Raw genomic sequence first — 19,141 nt, 5'->3', positions numbered from 1 at the left:
AATCCAGTCGGGTTTTCAGGATTTCCCCAATGAATTTGCACGCACTGCTATTGTATGCAAATAGATCTCATGCATATTCATTGGGGAAATCCTGAAAACCCGACTGGATTGAGGCCCTCAAGGAGCGACTTTGAGATCCCTGGGTTATTGGTACTTGAAAAAAAAAAGTAGAGAAATGGTCCTGATCAGAGAGTCCTGATCAGAGAGTGCTTTGTGTTTTGCTGCTTCTTCTAGGCACTGCTTAAACTTGCTAGCAAATGTTTACGACACAGATGCGCGTAACAGATATAGGAGCGCATGAATTATTCTTGAAAATGAAACCATTAAATCCCTCTTCTCGCAAATACTTGGCAATTTTCAGTATTCAGAATTGGGGAAAGTCCATAATTGGGCAACAGGATTTAGGCACACCAATGCCATATGGTCAGCATCAACTCGATAATGGCATCTATGTGCCAGGATTCCTTTATAGAATGCTAGCGTAAATTGGCACTGGCATGTCTGAAAGTAGGCACAAAGTTAATCCCTGGTCTATAGCAGGCCTAATTGCAGTACTCTAACACAGTGGTCTCCCAACCTTCTTCAGGTTTCAAGTTTTATTTTAATTTGATGAATCGCTTATTTAATTTTCAAGTTTATTAAAAATTTGTTTGACCGCTTAATCCAACGTCTAAGCGGTTAACATAATAAAATTACACAAAAACAAATTAAACATATTAAAACAGGGAAGAAAATTTGGGGACCATTAACAGATTTTTGCAATGACTGATTTTAATTTTTTCCCATAATAAGATAATGGTTAAAGAAGGGAGGGAGGGAAGGGGTAAATAATTTATTCTCTTTATTATACATTATAAAAAATATATCATAATGAATGAATGATAGTCCTATGAGAAATTAATGTGATAAAGGGAGAGAAAAGGGTTCATAATTAAATAATAATTGATAAAATCATTACAATATATATGTTATATAAATTCATAAGAAAAATAATATAAAATATGGTTTATATAAAATACATTATAGAGATATCAAGTGTATTGTTAAGATAAATGTATGGAAAATTTATAACACTTGTTGATATGTGAAAAAATCAATAAAAAACTTAAGTCTGTAAAAAAAAAACAAAAAAACCAGGGAAGACAAATGACTTACTCAAACATACGGCAACAAAAGGGCAGATGGGGAGGAACTACAATAAGTATAGGATAGATAAGTCATAAAGGCTAAAACAGTAGGTTAGGTAAAAAATTATCAGAAAAAAAAAAGTGGCCATTTAACAAAAAGCGTCTCGGAATAGAAATGTTTTTAATGCTATTTTAAATTGTTTTATATCTAATTCGTTGCGGAGATTTATAGGCAGTAGATTCCAAAGTGAAGGGGCAGTGACAGCAAAGTTGTTGGTGCGTAAAGTATTTATTGATTTTAATGATGGTATAACTAAAAGATTTTGAGAAGTGGAACGAAGGGATTTTGTTGTTACATACGGAATTAAAAGACTGTTAATAAAATCAGGTTGGTTTACTAAGCGAGATACAACATTAATAAAAAAATATAAACATATAATTAGACATATCATTTAAAATTTAAAAATGATGGGTTGGACCAACAGACTTATAGACTAATCAATACACAAGGTAAAAAGGGATAGAACTACAATTCAATGCTTTAAAGTACAGAGGAGAACCATAGATGGAAAGAACATTAGGGAGGGAAAAGTAGAAACCTGGAAGGAAACTAATGTAAAATTTGAACATAATTTAAAGATTAAAAGCATCTTTAAAAAGGAAACTCTTTAAGTTACTTTTAAAACGACTTAAGGTCATTTTCTTCATGTAAAGAGCCACATTGTGAATAAGAGAAAGTTCTGAGGGTCTCAGACTTAAGACATTGAAGCTTACACTAGTTACAATCATCATTGAAAATTCAGTTCCCCTCATGCATTCTTCTGAGTTTTAGCAAAACTTTGGCGTGGTTTCCACAAATCTTTAAACGTTTTGTCATATCACTGCAGTACATGTGCAATTTGAGAATCCTGACCTTTGACCTGACCTATAGCAGTATGTACTGTACATATAGTGAAGGCATAGTAGGTACTGCACTTGCCCTATGCCGACCTTCACCCTTGCCTGGCCTACGTCCATCCTTTTTTCAGACATTTAATTCAATCAATGGGAACTCCACTAACTTAGAACATGAGGATGTTACTGGCCAGACTTTATGGTAGATATCCTGCAAACAGGATGGTTGGATAGGCTGGAGTGAGTTTGGATGGTAACTTCAGCATTTGGAACCTACTACTACAATGAATTATTTCTATAGTGCTACCAGATGCACGCAGTGCTGCCCAGAGTCACAAAGAACAAGAAAACAGTCCCTGCTCGAAAGAGCTTCCAATCTAAACAGGCAAGACAGACAAACAGGATGTCGTGGATACGGTTAAGGGGAACGGTTAATCTGCTGGCTGGGTTAGAGGGTAGAGGGGGGTACAGGACGATCAAACCATTGTGACATCACTGATGAGGTTGGCTCTTATTGGTGGAATGAGGCATTATGACATCATAGTCTCAGCTCTGCTTCCCAAAGACTGAAACTCTTCACACTGCTGCTGCTGCTACTACTACTATGAATTATTTCTATAGCGCTACCAGACGCACGCAACGCTGCACAGAGTCACAAAGAATAAGAAATCAGTGCCTGCTCGAAAGAGCTTACAATCTAAACAGGCAAGACGGATAAACAGCAAAGCGTTAAGGGGAACGGTTAATCAGCTGGCTGCGTTGGAGGGCAGAGGATTAGGCTTAAGTATTGAAGGCTATATCAAAAAGGTGGGTTTTTTAGTCTGCTTTTAAACAAGGGAAGGGAAGGTGCTTGACGGACAAACTTGGATAATTTATTCCAGGCATAGGGAGCAGCTAGATGAAAGGAACAAAGTCTGGAACTGGCAGTGGAGGAGAAAGGTAACGTTAAGAGTGAGTTATCTGAGGAACGGAGTTCTCTGGGAGGTGTATAAGGAGAGAGATGAGAGATATTGAGGGGCAGCAGAATGAATACACTGGTAGGTCAGCAATAGGAGCTTGTACTGTATGTGAAGGTGGATAGGGAGCCAGTGAAGTGATTTAAGGAGAGGGGTGACATGAGTGTAGTGAGGTTGGCCAAAACCCAAAGAGCAGCAACATTCCATGCAACCAATCTTTGTAATTTTTGACGGAGTGCAGGCCCAGTACAGTGCAGAGCTGTGATCATGGAGCTCCAGTAAGCAGCAACAAAGGCAGAACCCCTCTTCCAGCTGCAACTGAAGCCTCTTCTGCTGCAAAAAGTTCAGAAGTCTTTTTTTTTTTTTTTTTTAGTTACATGTTGGTTTTAGATGTGGCCGTTAGGCGTGGGACGCACACATACAGAACACATGCACATCAGATACGCAAAGTGCTCAAATGAAAGCAAACCGCTCCTACTGCAGCTCTATACCCTAGAGGAGCGCAGGGAAAGGGGTGACATGATTGAGACATTTAAGTACGTCACAGGTCGTGTCGAGGTGGAAAACGATATATTCTTTCCCATGGGACCCTCGGTCACAAGGGGGCACCCGCTCAAACTCAGAGGAGGGAAATTTAGTGGTGACACCAGGAAGTATTGCTTCACAGAAAGGGTGGTAGATCACTGGAACAAACTTCCAGTGCAGCGTGCTCGACTTTAAGAATAAATGGGACCTCCACGTGGGATCCCTACGAGGGTCGAGTTAAGGAACTAGGTCATTAGCACTCAGACTTAATGGGGTGGGTCAATAGAGTGGGCAGACTTGATGGGCTGTAGCCCTTTTCTGCCGTCATCTTTCTATGTTTCTATCAGGGAAGTCGCCGACAGCTCCAGACCTGCCAGAAAAATTTGCACAGTAAAAGGTGGACCTTCTTTGCTGTGCATTACATGGAGTGTTCCTCTTGAACTCTTCATCATACCAATGTCTCAGAAAAGCACTGAAAACCTACCTATTCAACAAGTTTGTCTGATCCCCCAATTCCCCTCTACTTGTATCGAGACCCGTTCCCACAATTTCCGCTTTGTACCTTTCCATTACTGTATACCGTCTTGAACTGAAAAGGTACGACAGGATATAAATAAAGCTATTATTATTTTAATACTAATGCAGTCCTTTTAATTCATTTGCCTAGTATTTTCAGTGGCTGCTGCTGTGGTTGGTAAAAGCATCCTTTCAGACTGGGCTATCTTGCAGGTAAGACTGGCTACAACCAGTCTTGCTTGCATGGCAAGTTTTGAGCATTGGGGCCAAGAAGATAAGGGAATAAGGGATTGGGACTTCTATAATGCCTTTTTGTACTTTTTACAACTACACTCAAGTGGTTTTCATACAGGTTTTAGGCAGGTAAGATGGATCTACGGCTAAGTATCATTATTTCTCAGGCCCACTCATATATGTCCTTTACAAAACTACTAAAAACTGATTTATTCGACAAATTTGTAAACTGATGTTCCAGAATATCGACTGGTAAATTGCATATTGATCTTATAGTTAGCAACTTCTTGTGAAATTTTTATTGTATTTTAGTAAACTGTATTTTATTCATTTATTGTATAATCTTAGCACTCGTTTTTTAGTCTATTGCATTTTTATTCATTGATTGTATAATTATCCCAGGACAAGCAGGCAGGTATTCTCACTAGTGGGTGATGTCATCAGACAGAGCCCCGGTACGGACGTCTCACAAGCACATGTTGCTTGTAGAAACTTAAAAGTTTCTAGATGCCCGCACCGCGCATGCGCCGGTGCCTTCCCGCCCGGAGGTCCGGGTGTGTCTCCTCAGTTCTTTTCTTTCCGCGGAGCTGAGAAGTTCAACTTCATCATGCGCTAGCTGAATTCAGTTAAATTTGCCTTCCTTGTCCGCGTTTTCGCTTTCTTTTAATTACAGTTAACAGTACTTTTCTTTTTCAGTAAAAAAAAAAAAAAAAAAAAGAAGATTATTTCCTCCGGCGGGTCGAACGGGCCGGCCACGTGGCTCAGGCCCACTGGCTTCGACCTCGCGGCGGAGATTTTCCGGCCTATGTCCCGGCCAATCACCGGGTTTAAAAAGTGCAGCAAGTGCCAACGCGCGATTTCACTCACGGACCCTCACCGGCGCTGTTTGCAGTGTTTGGGCCCTGACCACATTCCGAAATCGTGCAGGCCTTGCTCTACCCTTACGGCACGCTCATTCAAGCGGCGTTGCCTATTGTGGGAATCGATGTTCAAGATGGACGCAGCTAAGGATCCCTCAGCCTCCACTTCATCTGATACCTCCCCGGTTCGGGCGAAACCGGTATCGACCCCTCCTGCATCGAGTGTGGTGAAACCGGCATCGTTCATCCCGACACCATCCACGAGCTCGACGTCGGTGCCTGCCCCGGTCTCCTCGGTTCAGGTACCTCTTCCTTCCACAGTGCCACCAGTGGTCATCAAAGTGCCGAAAGCTACTAAGCAGAAGCACTCGGCCTCGAAGGAGCGCGATGACCGTGCAGGAGGACCCCCTTTCGGTGCGGATCCCTCCTTATTGGCTTCGCTACGGTCCGTGCTGGAAGCTCAATTCGTTGAGCTCATGCAGACCATCGGACCCGGGCTCATCGCTGCCATACATGGTGACCTCCCGGTACCGGTCCAAAGGGGCGGTCCGCCCCCTCCCCCTCCTCCACACCGTTCGACCTCGAAAACCGACGAGGACGAACGGGGGAGGGCGGCGATGCCCATGCGGCAAGCCTCGCTTACCGATATGCCGCCATTAGAACCCATTACGCCTCCGCGCCAACATGGGACCAGACCTCCGATCGATACTCAAAGCCCTGGGCATAGTCAGGAAGAGTTCTTCCGTACTCCCTACCAGACTTGGGTAGCATCGCAAGAATCCGCATCGCAACCCCAGTTGCGATCCACCGCTTCCAGCCCTATCCACCACTTGGGGGCCTCGGGAGACCATGCGATGCACAGACGATCCCGATCCCCGTCCCGCCACCGAGACGGGCACCGATCAAGACACTCATCCTGGCACTCTTCACGCCACTCGGAGGTGTCACCGCAGAAAAAACTGCAACGTATGGGATACTCCTCCTCGGAGGTGTCCCCTCCGGAGGGACCGGAGTACGAGGAGACACCCGTACCCGATTCTCCTTGCCACTCCCCGATGTCCATGGATCCGGAGGCCTCTTCCTCCTCCAGCCCGTCCCACAGACCGACGCTGGCGGATCAATTGTCTTTCTCATCATTCCTCCGACAAATGGCGGATGATCTGGATGTGACCCTTGACACGGGCTCCCGATACTCCAAAGAGTACCTGGACACCATGCATTTACCTAACCCTCCAACGGAGTCGCTTCGGCTCCCCCTGCATAAATTGCTGGATCAGACCTTCATGCAGTGTTTCGAAACACCGTACTCCATACCGGCGATTCCCAGCAAACTCGATGCTCGATACCGCATCGTGCACCATAAAGGGTTTGAGGGCCCTCAACTCTCCCACCAATCCCTACTGGTCGAGTCCTCTCTTAAACGCTCTCATCCCTCCCAGGTCTACGCCTCTGTACCACCGGGCCGAGAGGGGAGAACGATGGACAAATTTGGTAGAAAATTCTATCAAAACTCCATGATGGCGTCACGGGTGCTGAACTACAATTTCTTTTTCTCTTCCTATCTGGAGTTCTTCTTGCCGGTGCTCCGCAAGTTCACTCCGTTCATAGACAACCAAGCTCGATTCGAGTTCGAGGAAGTGATAGCCTCCCTCTCCCAATTACGCCTCCAGCTGATGCAATCCTCCTTCGATGCATTCGAACTCTCGGCACGTGCTGCCGCAAGCGCGGTAGCCATGCGTCGCCTGGCATGGCTCCGTACAATCGATATGGATCCCAACCTCCAGGACAGACTCGCCAACGTACCATGTGCTGGAGCTGACCTGTTCGATGAGTCTATCGAAACTGTTACCAAGAAGCTGTCGGATCATGAAAAATCTTTTCAATCCATCCTGCGGCCCAAACCCAAACCTCAACAGTCTCGACCTTCCAGGCCACCCCTGATTTACCAGCGGCGTTACATGCCCAGACAAGCGCCTGCTGCGAGACAACCTGCGAAGAGACAACCTCCCCAGAAGTCTCAGCAAAAACCTCAGCCACCGGCTGCACCTAAGGCTCCCCAGCCCTTTTGACTCCCCTCCCGGGAGCATAACCGACACCGTTCTGCACTCAGCCTCTCCCATAGGGGGCCGCCTCCATCTTTTTTACCATCGATGGGAGGCCATAACCACGGACCTATGGGTCCTTACCATCATAAGAGAAGGATACTCCCTTCAATTCCATCGGGTCCCCCCGGACCATCCTCCAAGAGAGTATCCTTCAAGCTCGACGCAGACCGCCCTTCTTCTTCAGGAAGTCCAAACCTTACTTCAGCTTCGGGCTGTCGAGCCGGTCCCGTCAGACCAATTGAACCGAGGGTTTTACTCCCGGTACTTCCTCGTCCCGAAGAAAACGGGCGACCTGCGACCCATTTTAGACCTTCGGGCCCTCAACAAGTTCCTGGTCAAAGAGAAGTTTCGCATGTTGACTTTGGCTTCTCTATACCCCCTCCTCGAGCAGAACGACTGGTTATGCTCCCTGGATCTCAAGGAGGCCTACACTCACATCCCCATTCACCCGGCCTCCCGAAAGTTCCTCAGATTTCGGGTGGGAAATCTGCACCTACAATATCGAGTGCTACCATTCGGCCTATCTTCGTCCCCCAGAGTCTTCACAAAGTGCCTGGTGGTAGTGGCCGCGGCACTCCGGGACAGGGGTCTACAGGTGTTCCCATACCTCGACGACTGGCTCATCAAGGCCCCGTCAGCCCCAGAGGTCACTTCGGCGGCCTTGGCTACAACCTACTTCCTCCAGAATTTGGGCTTCGAGATCAACTTTTCCAAGTCTCATCTACAACCCACCCAGTCCCTCCCCTTCATCGGAGCGGTCCTGGACACCACCCGACTCCGAGCATTCCTGCCTCTGCAACGCATGGAGTCTCTTCTTCACCTCTGCCAGTCGGTGTCTACTCGCCAAACCCTACCGGCGAGACAACTGATGGTGCTCCTGGGCCATATGGCCTCCACAGTACATGTGACACCCTTTGCCAGACTCCATCTCAGGATCCCCCAGTGGACCCTGGCATCACAGTGGAATCAGACGTCCGATCCACTATCCAAACACATCTTAGTCACACCTGCTCTTCGGCAGTCTCTACTTTGGTGGATGACCTCTTCGAATCTATCCAGAGGTTTGCTGATGCACTCTCCCCCCCATCAGAAAGTTCTCACAACCGATTCGTCGAATTATGCATGGGGGGCCCACCTGGATGGTCTCCGCACCCAAGGATTCTGGACCAGTGCGGAAAGACTACACCAAATCAATCTACTGGAACTCAGAGCCATCTTCAATGCGCTCCAAGCTTTCCAACACCTACTTCACGACATGGTAATCCTCATTCGCACAGACAATCAGGCCGCCATGTATTATATCAACAAGCAAGGAGGCACGAGCTCGGCCCTCCTTTGCCAGGAAGCTCTACGAGTCTGGGACTGGGCGGTGCGCCACAACGCCCTCCTCAGAGCAGTCTACATTCAGGGGGAGAACAACGTCTTAGCAGACAAACTGAGTCGTCTACTACAACCGCACGAATGGACTCTCCATTCCAGCCCCCTTCACCAAATCTTCACACAGTGGGGGACGCCTCAGATAGACCTCTTTGCGGCTCCCCACAACTCCAAACTGCCTCAGTTTTGCTCCAGGATCTACACCCCTCATCGCCTCGAGGCAGATGCTTTTCTACTGAACTGGGGGAAACGATTTCTATATGCGTTCCCACCATTCCTGCTGATCCAGAAGACTCTGGTCAAGCTGAAACTCGAACAGGCCACCATGATCCTAATAGCTCCTCGGTGGCCCAGACAACCTTGGTTCCCCCTCCTACTTCAACTCAGCAGCAGGGAACCAGTACCACTTCCAGTGTTTCCTTCACTACTTACTCAACATCAAGGATCACTGCTTCATCCCAACCTGCAGTCTCTCCACCTGACAGCTTGGTTCCTCTCAACGTAACCCCTCACCACTTCTCTCAAGAAGTGAGGGAGGTCTTGGAAGCTTCCAGGAAGCCCGCCACTCGACAATGCTACTCCCAGAAATGGACTAGATTCTCCTCATGGTGTGTTTCTAAATCAAAGGAACCTCAGCGAGCTTCCTTATCCTCCGTGCTGGACTATCTCCTACACCTATCTCAATCCGGGCTCAAGTCTACATCCATACGAGTCCACCTGAGCGCTATTGCGGCGTTCCACCAGCCCCTACAAGGGAAACCCCTCTCGGCCCATCCGGTGGTCGCCAGATTTATGAAAGGACTCTTCCATGTTAACCCTCCTCTCAAACCACCCCCAGTAGTTTGGGACCTCAATGTAGTCCTTTCCCGTCTCATGAAGCCCCCGTTTGAACCACTCAACAGGGCCCCTCTTAAGTATCTCACCTGGAAAGTGCTTTTCCTGGTAGCCCTTACGTCCGCTCGCAGAGTCAGCGAACTCCAGGCACTGATGGCGGATCCACCATTCACAGTATTCCACCATGACAAGGTGGTCCTCCGCACTCACCCGAAATTCCTGCCTAAGGTGGTCTCAGAATTTCATCTCAACCAATCCATTGTACTTCCAGTATTCTTCCCTAAGCCCCATTCTCACCACGGAGAATCGGCCCTTCACACTCTAGACTGTAAACGTGCGCTGGCTTTCTACCTGGATCGCACCAAGCCACACAGAACCACTCCTCAACTTTTTATCTCCTTCGACCCTAATAAGTTGGGAAGACCCGTATCAAAGCGCACCATCTCTAATTGGATGGCGGCTTGTATCTCTTTCTGCTATGCCCAGGCTGGATTATCACTTCCTTGTAAGGTCACAGCCCATAAGGTCAGAGCAATGGCAGCCTCAGTAGCATTCCTTAGATCAACACCAATCGAGGAAATTTGTAAGGCTGCCACCTGGTCCTCGGTTCACACATTCACCTCACATTATTGTCTGGATACTCTCTCCAGACGGGATGGACAGTTTGGCCAAACAGTATAGAAAAATTTATTCTCTTAAGTCGCCAACTCCCTCCTCCATCCCACTGAGGTTAGCTTGGAGGTCACCCACTAGTGAGAATACCTGCCTGCTTGTCCTGGGATAAAGCAATGTTACTTACCGTAACAGTTGTTATCCAGGGACAGCAGGCAGCTATTCTCACGTCCCACCCACCTCCCCTGGGTTGGCTTCTCAGGCTAGCTACCTGAACTGAGGAGACACGCCCGGACCTCCGGGCGGGAAGGCACCGGCGCATGCGGGCATCTAGAAACTTTTAAGTTTCTACAAGCAACACGTGCTTGTGAGACGTCCGTACCGGGGCTCTGTCTGATGACATCACCCACTAGTGAGAATAGCTGCCTGCTGTCCCTGGATAACAACTGTTACGGTAAGTAACATTGCTTTTTAGTACTGTATGTGATATGCCTAGAACAGTGGTCTCAAACACGTGGCCCGGGGGCCACATACGGCCAGGTACTATTTTGAGGCCCTTGGTATATGTATCATAATCACAAAAGTAAAATAAAACAGTTTTTTGATCATATGCCTCTTTAACTATAAATTACAATATTATTATTAAGACTTAGCCAAAAGGAAAGATTTATAAACTATAAAGAGTTTTACCTCATGCAAAATTGTCATTTCTTTAATAAGACAGTAACTATTTTTTTCTGAGGCCCTTCAAGTACCTACAAATCCAAAATGTGGCCCTGCAAAGGGTTTGAGTTTGAGACCACTGGCCTAGAACTATGTGGTAGGGTGGTATATAAAGATAAAATTATTATTATTGTTATTATTACTTCAAGCATTTTCCCTATCTGTCCCAATGGACTCACAATCTATCTAATGTACTTAGGACTGTGGAAGATTAAGTGACTTGCCCAGGGTTACAGGGAGCAGCGCAGGAGTTTGAACCCACAACTTCAGGGTACTGAGGTTGTAGCTCTAACAGGCAGCGAAGGAGACAGCTCGATGGATGCTGCGGGTGCTTGAGCACCCCCCAATATTGAACATATGCCTTCACTTTGCCTAAGTATTGGGTAATGTATGATGTGAAAAGTTGGCTTCTGTGACAAGTAGAACAGATGGGGAAGCTGATACAAGCTTCAGCAATATTTTGCTGCCTTAGTTGTTTCCAGAATGTCTCCTAACAACACTCCTCTTCTCTTGTAACCCCTGGCAAACATATAATGCAACTCCGATTTGGTGCATGGATTTTTAGTAAGAAACCATTTAGGGGATTAAACTGTTTACTTGGCACATTTTATGGAAATTACTTCATGAAGTTATATGAAATTCTCCTTTCCTAGGAATGGGCTTGCTAGCGGAGAAGCCTGATCTTATAGTAAGGATTGAGAGAGAGGAAAACCCTTGTGTCAAGGCTCAGTGGGATTCGAGAGATGAAAAGAGATGGAGAAGCTCTTGCACAGGTGAGTGATGAGATAGAATAACTCTGGAGTCGAGATGATCTACACAAACACGATAACACAGTAAATGATGGCCGAAAAAGACCAAACTGACCCATTCACTCCATCCAGTTGTGATTCTTCCACTTTTGTAAATTCACGTACTTGGCCCACCACCAGCTCTGTCATTTGAACTTTCTATCCCCTTCTCGTTTTTGCCTTCCATATCGTAACATAATATTGTGCTTATTAACCGTGTAACCATAAGTTCAACGCGGTTTACAAAAGATTATTAACAGGTCCCAAATCTGTGATGTATTAGCCTTTGTTACCTAACTGGAAGGCTATTTCAGGCCCATCCCATCTTCCAAACCCACATCAAACACTTCACATTTTATTGGCAAATTTTCTTATTCTCACAGCTATCGGAACTAGTGAGCCAGTGACCGAAACATCTGCACCTCATGTGCTCCACTGAAGTCTGGTCTCTCTGTAAATGATTCCAGTGCCTTCTTGGAAGCCCAGTGAATCCCTGTCCCTGCTCTTAAGGTCATTCACCTAGTGCCTTTTCAGAGGCCCACTGCAGCCATCATGTTCAAGTTACCCCTTGGTTACACCCATCACTCGTAGTACCCACTAGGTCTTACTTCCACTTTTCCTTCACTTTTTAGCAGTAAGAACTAGAGAATGACTCGGTGACAAAATTCATCACTGTTCCCGGCCCCGTGGATAACTGTGGGAAGCCATCTCGATGTCATTATTCAAGGAGAGAGGGAAGAATCAAGAGTATGAACGGGCCCAACCACAGACCCTCAAGCCTTGCATTGAAGAATGTTGGTGTAGAACAGGGGTCTCAAAGTCCCTCCTCGAGGGCTGCAATCCAGTCGGGTTTTCAGGATTTCCCCAATGAATATGCATTGAAAGCAGTGCATGTCCATAGATCTCATGCATATTCATTGGGGAAATCCAAAAAACCCGACTGGAATTTGGCCCTCGAGGAGGGGACTTTGAGACCCCTGGTGTAGAAGGACTGATGTTGATATAGACACGTAAGAAAGGCACAGAATTGTTTCCCGCGGTTATCTGCGGGGATGGGAACGGTGATGAATTTTGGCACCGTGTCATTCTCTAGTAAGAACGTAAGAACATAAGCGTTTCCATACTGAGACAGACCAAAGGTCCGTTAAGCCCGGTATCCTGTTTCCATCAGTGACCAATCCAGGTCACAAGAACCTAGCAAGATCCCAAAAGAGTAAAATAGATTTTATGCTGTTTATCCTAGAAATAATCCAGTGGATTTTCCCAAGTCTACCTTAATAACGGCTTATGGACTTTTATTTCAGGAAATTATTCAAACTTTTTTTAGACCCTACTAAGCTAACTGCTTACCACATTCTTTGGCGATGAATTCCAAAGTTTAATTACACACTGAATGAAAAAAGTATTTTCTCCAGTTTGTTTTAAATTTACTACTTACAGTAGCTTCATTGCATGCTCTCTAGTCCTAGTATTTCTGGAAACAATAAACAAACAATTCATATCTACCTGTTCCATGCCACTCAATTATATCTCTATTATATCTCCTCTCAGCCATCTCTTCTCCAAGCTGATGATATGTATGAAACCTTTAACATGGTAACTGATGATAGAAAAAGCCCAAACTGACCCATTCATTCAATAGGGATCCTTTGTGTTTATCCCTTGGCTTTTAAAGCCTATTACAATTACAGCTTCCATTATGCATTCTGGGATATTATTCCAGGTCTCCACTCCCTGTCCGTGAAAACGTATTTCTTGGCTATCTTCTTGATTCTACTTCTTTGGAGCTTCATCTCACGACTCCTCATTATTTCATTGAACAATGTTTGCTTCTGATATTTAAATGTCTCTTTCATATCCTCCTTGTCTCTTCTCTCCTTTAGAGTATACATGTTTAGGCCCTCAAATCTCATCTCGTATGACTTTTGGGGGCCATATTCTAAAAATGATGCCACTCGGCACAGTTGTCAATCAAAGTTTTACCTGGCCTAATTTACCTCAGACACCTGGTGATGCATAAGTCCGCTTAGACACCTCTGGGCATGATTCTGTAAAGGACACCTAGCAGTTGATTGACAACTGCGCCAACTGGCGCATAGAAGTTGGGCTCTGTTTACAGAATCAGGCCCATAGTGCTGCAGTGGTCAGACAAGATATTCAGCAGCAGTTTTCTATGTGAAAAGGTGCCATTAAAGCAATTGAATGTTGTAAGGAAAGAAAGAAACACATCTTGGAAAAAGATAGCGGTGCTTCTATATACATGAGACTAGTTTCTTTCATTTGAAAGGAAGCTCTGGAATGAGAGGGCATAGAAGTTAAGAAATCCTACTTATTTAAGAAATTTTTGTAAATTGTAGGTTATTTGTTTTTGTTGTCACTTTCAGTTTTCTTTTGTAAACCGCATAGAACTCCTAAGGTACTGCGGTATATAAATAAAGTTTTATGTTATGTGGGGAACTTAAAAGCACACAGTGAGCTTCTGCTGCTAGTCTGGGGGGGGAGGAGAGCTGGGGAGAGAAGACGAGGAAGGTGGGAGATTTGCGATGGCAGAATGAGGGCGGGAGATATACAACGTCGGTGCTGCGTACAGCATGTTGAGAACCTGTGGTGTAAACCACATGGAAAAAGCGGTAAGGTTATGCATCTCGGTAGCAGAAATCCATGCAAACCTTACACCTTAAATGGAGAAACACTAGCTAGGACTTCAGAAGAAAGAGACTTGGGAGTAATCATCAGTGCAGACATGAAGGCCGCCAAACAAGTAGAGAAGGCCTCATCCAAAGCAAGGCAACTTATGCGATGTATCAATAGAAGCTTCGTTAGCCGCAAATCTGAAGTCATAATGCCACTGTACAGAACCATGGTGAGACCTCATCTGGAGTACTGTGTGCAATTCTGGAGGCCTGCTTAGAGTTGAGTCGGTTCAGCGGATGGCCACTAGGATGATCTCGGGGCTCAAGGGTCTCTTGTACGAAGAAAGACTAAACAAATTGCAGCTCTACACTCTAGAGGAACGCAAGGAGAGGGGGGACATGATTGAGACATTTAAATACATCACGGGACGTGTCGAGGTGGAAGAAGACATCTTCTTTCTCAAGGGACCCTCGGTCACAAGGGGGCATCCGCTCAGACTCAGAGGAGGGAAATTCGATAGTGACGTAAGGAAGTATTTCTTCACAGAAAGGGTTGTAGATCACTGGAACAAGCTTCCAGAGCAGGTGATCAAGGCCACCAGCGTGCTTGACTTTAAGAATAAATGGGATGCCCTAGTAGGATCCTTACGAGGGTCGAGTTAAGGAACTAGGTCATTAGTACTCAGACTTAATGGGGTGGGTCAGTAGAGTGGGCAGACTTGATGGGCTATAGCCCTTTTCTGCCGTCATCTTTCTATGTTTCTATACAAGTCACCAGCCCCCTTAACCCCCTTGTCTGTTTTTTTGTTTTTTTTATATATAAATTTTTATTGAAAAGTTTTCAATATAATGTACAATAGTAGCAAATCGCAAAAAAACAAGTAACATCGGATACAAATACAATATAGGTAAGGCAATAGTAAAAGCAAGAATGCCACAACCCAAAATCAAAAACAATACCATCCAACCACATCTAATCCTCTCCCTCCCCACCCCACCTCAAGCCCATGTTCCCCGTCCCAAAGTACTCCATAGTCCCCCCCCCCTTCCCCTTGTCTGTTTTTGTAACTCCATCATATGAAGTAATATGTTCACTTTCTCTATTATCCAACAGGTTATGAAACTAAGAAGCATCCAAAGGAATGTGTCAAAAAAGAGGACATGCACAAGCTGCTTCCAGAAAGAGACAAGACAATGTTTATCTTGGGATCAGAGGGGAGAAAAGACTGGAGGAGAGAATCTGATTCAGGCATGGGAAGGAAAATTCTTGCAGAACCAAGGAAGGCCAAATGCACCATTTATCGAGACAGAAGAGACGCAGCAGAATCCCAAATATTCCTCTCAAATCAAAAAATAAATAACTGTGGGTCTAGGGGGTATCCTAGTGGAAAATCAATATTTGGATATCAGTGGGGATCTCCTACAGAAGATCCACCATTTCCATCCCCTGAATGTGAAGAAAACATTACAATGAAAAAACACATTAAACTCCACGAGGTAAGTTACATAGAAGAAAAACCATTTCAATATGATACGAGCCTAATGCATAAATCAAGTCCAATAAAAGAGGAAGGTATCATACCCTGGCTAAAACAAGAGATTAATTCCTGTTATGCTATGTATGAACAGCAAACATTTGACTATACTGACCTTCAAGCAAAACCCTTCATATCTACCGAGCCAGGAGTAAACTTCAGTTGTGATTCAAATGCAAACAGATACTTGAAGAAAGAGGAAGAGAAGCAGTTTAAGTGTACCGTATGTGATAAAAACTTCAATCGGAAATCTTATCTAAAGATACACCAAAGAATTCATACTGGAGAAAGACCATTTTCTTGTATAGAGTGTGGTAAATGTTTTTGTCAAAAAGGACATTTACTGAAACACAAGAGAATACATACAGGAGAGCGGCCCTTTAGCTGTGCTAAGTGTAATCAAAGTTTCAATCAAAAATCAGATCTAAGAATACATATGAGGATCCATACAGGAGAGAAACCATATACGTGTCAAGAATGTAATAAAAGTTTCATTCGTACATCAAGTCTAACAGCTCATCAAAAGATACATAAATACAGAGAGAAACCATTCACATGCACTCAGTGCACTAAAACATTCATTAGGAAATCGCATCTAATTATGCACCAGAGGACCCATACAGGAGAAAAACCATATTCTTGTACTGAATGTGGTAAACGCTATAGTCAGAAGATACATCTCATGAAACACCAGAGAATTCATGCAGAAGAAAAACCCTTTAGGTGTATGCAATGTAATGGAAGCTTCATTCGAAAGTCCGAGCTAACAGTGCATGAGGTGCTCCATACTGGAAAGAAGCCATTTACATGCAGAGATTGTGATAAAGGGTTTATGCGGCTATCAGGTTTAATAAAGCATCAAGGTATACACACAAAGGTGGAACAAAAGTCATTTAATTGCACACAGTGTAACAAAAGCTTCATTCGTAAATTTCATCTAAAAATACATCAGAGGACCCACACAGGAGAGAAACCGTTTATTTGTAATGTATGTGATAAATGCTTTAGTCAGAAAGGACATCTTGTGAAACACAAGAGGATACACACAGGAGAGAAACCCTTTACATGTACTAAGTGTAATAAAAGCTTTGGTCAGAAATCAGTTCTAAAAATACATGATAGGATCCACACAAAGGAAAAACCATATGCATGTACAAATTGTGGTAAAAGATTCTATTGTACATCAAATCTAATAAAACACCAGAGAGTACACACAAAACAAAAAGAAAAAGCATTTACTTGTGCTGATTGTGATAAAGCATTCTATCAAAAATCACATTTGATAATGCATCAGAGGACCCATGTGAGTAATAAACTATTTAATTGTACAGAATGTGATAGATGCTTCTCTCACAAAGGACATTTAGCAAAACACATGCTCAGTCATAGAAGACATACTGTGGCCTATGAATGATAGGTTCAAAAGTAATTCTTTGGAGACACCACCCTAGAAGAGAGCATCAAAGCAGTTAGAATACCATGAACAAAGAAAAAAACATAAAAGTTCCAGAGAAATTTATATGAGGATACCCTAGAGCAGTGGTTCCCAACCCTGTCCTGGAGGAACACCAGGCCAATTGGGTTTTCAGGCTTTCCCTAATGAATATGCATGAAGCAAATTTGCATGCCTATCACTTCCATCATATGCAAATCTCTCTCATGCATATTCATTAGGGCTAGCCTGAAAACCCGATTGGCCTGGTGTTCCTCCAGGACAGGGTTGGGAATCACTGCCCTAGAGCACAACCAAAAAGCAGAATAGTTACCCAGTATGCAGAAGAACAACAGAAAAGTTTAACATCAAAATTATGAAGTGGATTGAAGCAATAGGAAAAGAGCTGGAATCTAGCTCGAAAAATCTCTGACTTTGGTGGATTGCCCAAAATTGATCTCAGTTAACATCTTCCCAAGACTTGGAAAACATCACAGATCAATTGATCAGCCAGCCAGATCTAACACCAGAATGGCAAGCAACAGAGAGACTATTTTTCCTTCTAAAGGGAGATCTACAAAACATCCTAGAAGCTAGAGACTAGTAATGTGTTTGACTGTATACAAGATGTTCACTGCAATATAATATATTGACTCTAATAACAGGCAATAAAAGGGATGTCATAGAAATATGCAATCTTACTTAATTTAGACAATTTTAATAGTCATTTCTCCCCATTTAGGATCCTCGGAGTCGAGTGCAGTAATCCTTCATCATTTTTTTTTAGAAACTGCTCAAATCTTCATCGATCTTTTTTTTTTGTATTCGTTTTTTTTTTCATAATATTTACATAAATACTTTTGCTTTTTAATTTTAATTGTGCTTAAAAACGCCCAAAAATCAGGCACTTATCTTTTAATGTTGATGTTCTGTCGGCAATAAAAGGAAATGTGGAATTAAAGACCAGTTAAAAGTAAATAAAGGTATTATCCTAGGACAAGCTGGCAGCATATTCTCACATGTGGGTGACGTTATCCATGGTTAACTGAGATCTCAGTATAGCATAGATTGACTGTGTGAAAGTTTATGATAGCATTCTACACTCTTATACATGTATAATATGAGGGTCATTTCATAAATAATGCACACTTTTTAAATTTATGTTTATATTTTTTTCAAGTATTTCTTTACAATCCTTCAGTATAGTCTCCCCGCTTTGCAATGACCGAGTTCCAACGTCCGGGAAGCTTCATTATTCCATCCAAAACACCGTTTTTGTTCAGTTGCCGAATGGCTCGGGTACTGGCGGAAGAAAGCTCTTTCCAGAGATGCAAAATGATACCCACGCATAGGTTGTTTCAACTTTGGAAAAAGGTCGAAGTCTGATGGACTCGTGTCTGGACTGTAGAGAGCACGAGGTAACACCTCCCAGCCATATTCATGTAGTTTTTGCCAGAAATTGATTTTATTTTCATTTTTATTTAAAGTACAGTGGAACCTTGGTTTACGAGCATAATTCTTTCCAGAAGCAAGCTCGTAAATCAAGTTACTCGTATATCAAAGCAAGTTTCCCCATAGGAATGAATGGAAACTCGCTTTGATTCGTTCCACCAACCCCCCCCCACCCGAGGCTACCGGCGCTGCGCCATCACTCCCTCCCCCCCCCGCTCTAACTGGCATCGCACCCCCCGAACCGGCATCGCAACCCCCCCTCGCGAACGCGCCCCCCCCCCGCGAGAACCACATCGCACCCTCGTGCTGAAAGTGGCATCCGCCCGCCCTTCCTCTCAAACACACTCCTTACCCCTTCTGCTGGTTGTGAGAGTGAAAGCAAGCTTCCACCTCTTGCCTGGGCCGGGCCTTGAGCACCTGCGCAGATGACCTTGAGCATGCGCAGATGCTCAAGGCCCGGCCCAGGCAAGAGGCGGGACCTTGCTTTCACTCTCACAACCAGCAGAAGAGGTAAGTGCCCCTCCCCTGCCCTCTTCCC

At 44.5% G+C, this 19,141-nt stretch overlaps 1 protein-coding gene across 2 annotated transcripts in view; it reads left to right on the top strand.

Moving 5' to 3' along the window:
- Positions 1-18,287, top strand: part of LOC117354468 (oocyte zinc finger protein XlCOF6-like) — a 33,474-nt gene extending 15,187 nt beyond the window's left edge. For both annotated transcript variants that reach the window (XM_033932073.1, XM_033932075.1), the window contains exons 3-4: positions 11,417-11,536; positions 15,299-18,287. In XM_033932073.1, the coding sequence (XP_033787964.1) occupies positions 11,417-11,536; positions 15,299-17,133 (1,955 nt within the window). In that variant the 3' untranslated portion in view covers positions 17,134-18,287. The remainder of the gene's footprint in view (positions 1-11,416; positions 11,537-15,298) is intronic.
- The last annotated feature ends 854 nt before the right edge of the window (positions 18,288-19,141 follow it).

Source organism: Geotrypetes seraphini, chromosome 2 (genome assembly GCF_902459505.1).
Source record: "Geotrypetes seraphini chromosome 2, aGeoSer1.1, whole genome shotgun sequence".
Classification (NCBI taxonomy): domain Eukaryota; kingdom Metazoa; phylum Chordata; class Amphibia; order Gymnophiona; family Dermophiidae; genus Geotrypetes; species Geotrypetes seraphini.
The sequence above is the reverse complement of the archived record's forward strand: the minus strand, read 5'-3'. Positions and strand labels throughout refer to the sequence as shown.